Below are 7,500 nucleotides of genomic sequence, written 5' to 3' on the forward strand. Positions count from 1 at the left end.
AGTGTAGTAGTGTGGTAGTGTGGTAGTGTAGTAGTGTAGTAGTATAGTAGTGTAGTAGTGTGGTAGTGTAGTAGTGTGGTAGTGTAGTAGTGTGGTAGTGTAGTAGTGTGGTAGTGTAGTAGTGTATTAGTGTAGTAGTGTAGTAGTGTGGTAGTGTAGTAGTGTAGTAGTATAGTAGTGTAGTAGTGTAGTAGTGTAGTAGTGTAGTAGTATAGTAGTATGGTAGTGTGGTAGTGTAGTAGTATAGTAGTGTAGTAGTGTAGTAGTATAGTAGTATAGTAGTGTAGTAGTGTAGTAGTGTAGTAGTGTAGTAGTGTGGTAGTGTAGTAGTGTAGTAGTGTAGTAGTGTAGTAGTGTGGTAGTGTGGTAGTGTAGTAGTGTGGTAGTGTAGTAGTGTGGTAGCCAAACCCTCCCTAACCTAACCCTCCCTAACCTGGACAGCCAAACCCTGCCTAACCTGGACGGCCAAACTCTCCCTAACCTTCCCTAACCAAACCCTCCCTAACCTGGACAGCCAAACCCTCCCTAACCTGGACAGCCAAACCCTTCCTAACCCTCCCTAACCAAACCCTCCCTAACCTGGACAGCCGAACCCTCCCTAACCTGGACAGCCAAACCCCCCCTAACCCTCCCTAACCAAACCCTCCCTAACCTGGACGGCCTATCCCTGCCGAACCCTCCCTAACCTGGACGAAGCTGGGCCAATTGTGCGCCACCCTGTGGTACTCCCAATCACGGCCGGCTGTGATACAGCCCGGGATCGAACCAGTGTCTGTAGTGATGCCTCTGGCACTGAGATGCAGTGCCTTAGACCGCTGTGCCACTCGGGAGCCCCAAAGCTCATGTGTGTTTCTATAATATATACCTTCTCAGCCAGGGCTTCCTCCAGGGTGGTGAGAGCTGTGTCAGTGTTGGAGGTGTCTGTCTGGAGGGACCTGACTCTGTCCTTCAGACTACTCATCTGGTTCTCCTTGTCTCTCAGCTGCTCCTGCAGATTCTCAATCTGAACAGAGGGAGAGAGAGGAAAGGAGGGAGGAAGGGGAGGAGGAGGGGGGGTGAAGGGAGGGGGGAGGGGGGAATGAGGAAGGGGGGGTGAAGGGAGGGGGGAGAAGGGGAGGGGGGGAATGGAAGGAGGAGGGGGGGTGAAGGGAGGGGGGAGAAGGGGAGGGGGGAAGGAGGAAGGGGGGTGAAGGGAGGGGGGAGAAGGGGAGGGGGGAAGGAGGGGGGGGAGAAGGGGAGGGGGAGGGGGAGGGGGGGAATGGAAGGAGGAGGGGGGGTGAAGGGAGGGGGGGAGCAAGCGGGATGGAGGAGAAGAGAGAGAGAGGGAGGGAAGGAGGGGAGGAAGGAGAGAGGGAGGGAGGGGGAACAGATGAGGGAAGGAGAGAGAGAGAGGGAGGGAGGGAGAATGGATGAGGGAGGGAGAGAGAGCATTGTGAGTCAGCAGAAAACACACACATAAACTCTTGCTTGAGTGACACACACACACACACACACACACACACACACACACACACACACACACACACACACACACACACACACACACACACACACACACACACACACACACACACACACACACACACACACACACACACACACACACACACACACACGACAAACAAAGACAGAGAAGCATGTGTTCAATGTAGAACGAACAAACAGACAGAACACAACAGACAGAACACAACACAACAGAACAGACAGAACACAACACAACAGAACAGACAGAACACAAACAACAGAACAGACAGAACACAACAGACAGAACAGACAGAACACAACAGACCGAACAGACAGAACAGACAGAACAGACAGAACAGACACAGCAGAACAGAACAGACAGAACAGACAGAACAGAACAGACACAGCAGAACACACCACAACAGAACAGACACAGCAGAACAGACGGAACATAACAGACAGAACAGACAGAACATACAGAACAGACACAGCAGAACAGACACAGCAGAACAGACACAACAGACACAGCAGAACAGACACAACAGACACAACAGAACAGACAGAACAGAACAGACACAACAGAACAGACAGAACCGACACACCAGAACAGACACATCAGAACAGACACAGCAGAATAGACACAGCAGAACAGACAGAACAGACACAGCAGAACAGACAGAACAGACACAGCAGAACAGACAGAACAGAACAGAACAGACATAACAGACAGAACACACTGTGGCCATTGAGATATTCCAGCGCAGAGCGATGTTTCCTGAATAGCGTTGCAAAGGGAAGGTATATTACTGGAAACGTTTACCAGTAAACTGAAGAAATTATTTACACAAAAAATTGAGGGGTGAATAAAACAGTCTTTAATTTGCATTGTCAACTTTTCTTATCTGTCTGTGAAAGGTGGGTTTAGTACCTGGAGCTGAGAGGTTGATACATGGCATGGGAATGTGAGAGAGCTCACGACACACACACACACTTAATCATCTCCCTCTCTTACACACACACACACACACACACACACACACACACACACACACACACACACACACACACACACACACACACACACACACACACACACACACACACACACACACACACACACACACACACACACACACACACACACACACACACACACACACACACACACACACACACACACACACACACACACACACACACACACACATCCATTCATCATCAGAGACAGCTCAATGAAGAGACTGTCTGTTTCTTTCTCCTATTTCACATTTAATTAAACACAGACTGATTTGATTAATACCTGCAATATTCTGTCTATCGCCTTTGACATAAGTGTGTGTCAATATATCACCTCACGTATGAATGTGAATGTCCTCTCTCCCTCCCCTCCCTTTCTCTCTCCCATTCTCTCTCTCCCTCCCCTCCCTTTCTCTCTCCCATTCTCTCTCTCCCTCCCCTCCCTTTCTCTCTCTCCCTCCCCTCTCTTTCCCTCTCCCATTCTCTCTCTCCCTCCCCTCCCTTTCTCTCTCCCATTCTCTCTCTCCCTCCCCTCCCTTTCTCTCTCCCATTCTCTCTCTCCCTCCCCCCCTTTCTCTCTCCCGTTCTCTCTCTCCCTCCCCTCTATTCCCCTCTCCAATTCTCTCTCTCCCCTCCCTTTCTCTCTCCCATTCTCTCTCTCCCTCCCCTCTCTTTCCCTCTCCCATTCTCTCTCTCCTCCCTCCCCTCTCTTTCCCTCTCCCATTCTCTCTCTCCCTCCCCTCTCTTTCCCTCTCCCATTCTCTCTCTCTATGACTCTCTCTGTTGAAATAATGATTGAGGGGGTGAGAACCAAAGTACAAATACTAATCACACCATAAATATAGTTAATTGCTGTTAATCACAAATATGAAATGCATTATTCAGCGTCTAAATATGAAAGTGTTTTGTTTCTCTGAGGCAGTTTGATGACTTCATCTCTGTTCTTATCTGTCAAAGTCAGGTCAAAGCCGGTGACAATGGCAATGAGCTGTCCCCTGGCTCATCCAATCAGAAGGCTGGAGGGAAGGCTGGTGTATGATCCACTCCAAATCAGCCTGAAGACCCCCCTAACCCCGCGGCACCCCTAACCCCGCGGCACCCCTAACTCCGCAGCACCCCTAACCCCGCGGCACCCCTAACCCCCCCTAACCCCGCAGCATCCCTAACCCCCCCTAACTCCGCAGCACCCCTAACCCCGCAGAGTCCCTAACCCCCCCTAACTCCGCAGCACCCCTAACCCCGCAGAGTCCCTAACCCCCCCTAACCCCGCGGCACCCCTAACCCCGCAGCGCCCCTAACCCCGCAGAAACCCTAACCCCTAACCCCTAACCCTGCATCACCCCTAACCCCGCAGCGTCCCTAACCCCTAACCCCTAACCCTGCATCACCCCTAACCCCGCAGCGCCCCTAACCCTGCATCACCCCTAACCCCGCAGCGCCCCTAACCCCTAACCCCGCAGCACCCCTAACCCCGCAGCACCCCTAACCCCGCAGCACCCCTAACCCCTAACCCCGCAGCACCCCTAACCCCTAACCCCGCAGCGCCCCTAACCCCTAACCCCTAACCCCGCAGCGCCCCTAACCCCTAACCCCTAACCCCGCAGCATCCCTTACTCCGCAGCGCCCCTAACCCCGCAGCATCCCTAACCCCGCAGCGTCCCTAACCCCTAACCCCTAACCCCGCAGCGTCCCTAACCCCTAACCCCGCAGCGCCCCTAACCCCGCAGCGTCCCTAACCCCTAACCCCGCAGCACCCCTAACCCCGCAGCGCCCCTAACCCCTAACCCCTAACCCCGCAGCGTCCCTAACCCCTAACCCCGCAGCGCCCCTAACCCCTAACCCCGCAGCGTCCCTAACCCCTAACCCCTAACCCCGCAGCGTCCCTAACCCCGCAGCGTCCCTAACCCCTAACCCCGCAGCGCCCCTAACCCCTAACCCCTAACCCCGCAGCGTCCCTAACCCCTAACCCCTAACCCCGCAGCGTCCCTAACCCCTAACCCCTAACCCCGCAGCGCCCCTAACCCCTAACCCCTAACCCCGCAGCGCCCCTAACCCCTAACCCCGCAGCATCCCTAACCCCGCGGCTCCCCTAACCCCGCAGCACCCCTAACTCCGCAGCATCCCTAACCCCGCAGCACCCCTAACCCCGCAGCATCCCTAACCCCGCGGCTCCCCTAACCCCGCGGCGCCCCTAACCCTGCAGCGCCCCTAACCCCTAACCCCTAACCCCTAACCCCGCAGCGCCCCTAACCCCGCAGCGCCCCTAACCCCTAACCCCGCAGCATCCCTAACCCCGCGGCTCCCCTAACCCCGCAGCACCCCTAACTCCGCAGCATCCCTAACCCCGCAGCACCCCTAACCCCGCAGCATCCCTAACCCCGCGGCTCCCCTAACCCCGCGGCTCCCCTAACCCCGCAGCACCCCTAACCCCTAACCCCTAACCCCGCAGCGCCCCTAACCCCGCAGCGCCCCTAACCCCTAACCCCGCAGCATCCCTAACCCCGCGGCTCCCCTAACCCCGCAGCACCCCTAACTCCGCAGCATCCCTAACCCCGCAGCACCCCTAACCCCGCAGCACCCCTAACCCCGCAGCATCCCTAACCCCGCGGCTCCCCTAACCCCGCGGCTCCCCTAACCCCGCAGCACCCCTAACCCCGCAGCATCCCTAACCCCGCGGCTCCCCTAACCCCGCGGCTCCCCTAACCCCGCAGCACCCCTAACTCCGCAGCATCCCTAACCCCGTAGCGCCCCTAACCCGCAGCATCCCTAACCCCGCAGCACCCCTAACTCCGCAGCATCCCTAACCCCGCAGCATCCCTAACCCCGCAGCACCCCTAACCCCGCAGCACCCCTAACTCCGCAGCATCCCTAACCCCGCAGCATCCCTAACCCCGCAGCATCCCTAACCCCGCAGCATCCCTAACTCTGCAGCACCCCTAACCCCGCAGCACCCCTAACCCCGCAGCATCCCTAACCCCGCAGCATCCCTAACCCCACAGCATCCCTAACTCTGCAGCACCCCTAACCCCGCAGCACCCCTAACTCCGCAGCATCCCTAACCCCGCAGCATCTCTAACCCCGCAGCATCCCTAACCCCACAGCATCCCTAACTCTGCAGCACCCCTAACCCCGCAGCATCCCTAACCCCGCAGCATCCCTAACCCCCCCTAGCCCCGCAGCATCCCTAACTCCGCAGCACCCCTAACCCCGCAACATCCCTAACCCCGCAGCACCCCTAACTCCGCAGCATCCCTAACCCCGCAGCACCCCGAACCCCTAACTCCGCGGCACCCGTTATCCTCCGTTAGACTGTTTAGATCTCTGGGATCTATAAGAGGGAGCCATTTGAGGGGGAGGGCTCAAGTGTCTTGGGATACTAATGTACCCGTATGTGTGAGGAAAGCCACTCCGACCGGGAGTGGAAGGGAGACCACCCAAAGCTATTGGGTCAATAGTCTACAGAACAGACGACTAGCCACGAAGAGTGATATCTCCCTCTCTTGCTCAGTCTTTATCTCCCTCTATCCTCCTCTCCCTCTCTCAGACTTTATCTCCCTCTATCCTCCTCTCCCTCTCTTTCTCAGTCTTTATCTCCCTCTATCCTCCTCTCGCTCTCTCAGTCTTTATCTCCCTCTATCCTCCTCTCGTTCTCTCAGTCTTTATCTCCCTCTATCCTCCTCTCGCTCTCTCAGTCTTTATCTCCCTCTATCCTCCTCTCGTTCTCTCAGTCTTTATCTCCCTCTATCCTCCTCTCGTTCTCTCAGTCTTTATCTCCCTCTATCCTCCTCTCGCTCTCTCAGTCTTTATCTCCCTCTATCCTCCTCTCGTTCTCTCAGTCTTCATCTCCCTCTATCCTCCTCTCCCTCTCTCAGTCTTTATCTCCCTCTATCCTCCTCTCCCCCTCTCTTTCTCAGTCTTTATCTCCCTCTATCGTCCTCTCCCTCTCTTGCTCAGTCTTTATCTCCCTCTATCCTCCTCTCCCTCTCTCAGTCTTTATCTCCCTCTATCCTCCTCTCCCTCTCTTGCTCAGTCTGTATCTCCCTCTATCCTCTCCCTCTCTTTCTCAGTCTTTATCTCCCTCTATCCTCCTCTCCCTCTCTTGCTCAGTCTTTATCTCCCTCTATCCTCTCATCTCCCTCTCTCAGTCTTTATCTCCCTCTATCCTCCTCTCCCCCTCTCTTTCTCAGTCTTTATCTCCCTCTATCCTCCTCTCACTCTCTTGCTCAGTCTTTATCTCCCTCTATCCTCCTCTCCCTCTCTCAGTCTTTATCTCCCTCTATCCTCCTCTCCCTCTCTTGGTCAGTTTGTATCTCCCTCTCTTTCTCAGTCTTTATCTCCCTCTATCCTCCTCTCCCTCTCTTGCTCAGTCTTTATCTTCCTCTATCCTCCTCTCCCTCTCTCAGTCGTTATCTCCCTCTATCCTCCTCTCCCTCTCTCAGTCTTTATCTCCCTCTATCCTCCTCTCCCTCTCTTTCTCAGTCTTTATCTCCCTCTATCCTCCCCCTTTCTTTCTCAGTCTTTATCTCCCTCTATCCTCCTCTCCCTCTCTTGCTCAGTCTTTATCTCCCTCTATCCTCCTCTCCCTCTCTCAGTCTTTATCTCCCTCTATCCTCCTCTCCCTCTCTTGCTCAGTCTGTATCTCCCTCTATCCTCCTCTCCCTCTCTTTCTCAGTCTTTATCTCCCTCTATCCTCCTCTCCCTCTCTTGCTCAGTCTTTATCTCCCTCTATCCTCCTCTCCCTCTCTCAGTCGTTATCTCCCTCTATCCTCCTCTCCCTCTCTCAGTCTTTATCTCCCTATATCCTCCTCTCCCTCTCTTTCTCAGTCTTTATCTCCCTCTATCCTCCTCTCCCTCTCTCAGTCTTTATCTTCTATCCTCCTCTCCTCCCCTCTCAGTCTTTATCTCCTATCCTCCTCCCCTCTCAGTCTTTATCTCCTATCCTCCTCCCCTCTCAGTCTTTATCTCCTATCCTCCTCCCCTCTCAGTCTTTATCTCCTATCCTCCTCCCCTCTCAGTCTT

The 7,500-nt window shown here is 54.8% G+C and overlaps 1 protein-coding gene across 5 annotated transcripts in view; it reads right to left on the reverse strand.

Annotated features, from left to right (window-relative positions):
- LOC139533638 (ELKS/Rab6-interacting/CAST family member 1-like) overlaps nt 1–7,500 on the reverse strand; it is a 619,530-nt gene that overhangs the window by 449,660 nt on the left and 162,370 nt on the right. For all 5 annotated transcript variants that reach the window (XM_071331836.1, XM_071331835.1, XM_071331834.1 and 2 more), the window contains one exon: nt 866–1,003. In XM_071331836.1, the coding sequence (XP_071187937.1) occupies nt 866–1,003 (138 nt within the window). The remainder of the gene's footprint in view (nt 1–865; nt 1,004–7,500) is intronic.

Source organism: Salvelinus alpinus, chromosome 11 (genome assembly GCF_045679555.1).
Source record: "Salvelinus alpinus chromosome 11, SLU_Salpinus.1, whole genome shotgun sequence".
NCBI classification, from domain to species: Eukaryota; Metazoa; Chordata; class Actinopteri; order Salmoniformes; family Salmonidae; genus Salvelinus; species Salvelinus alpinus.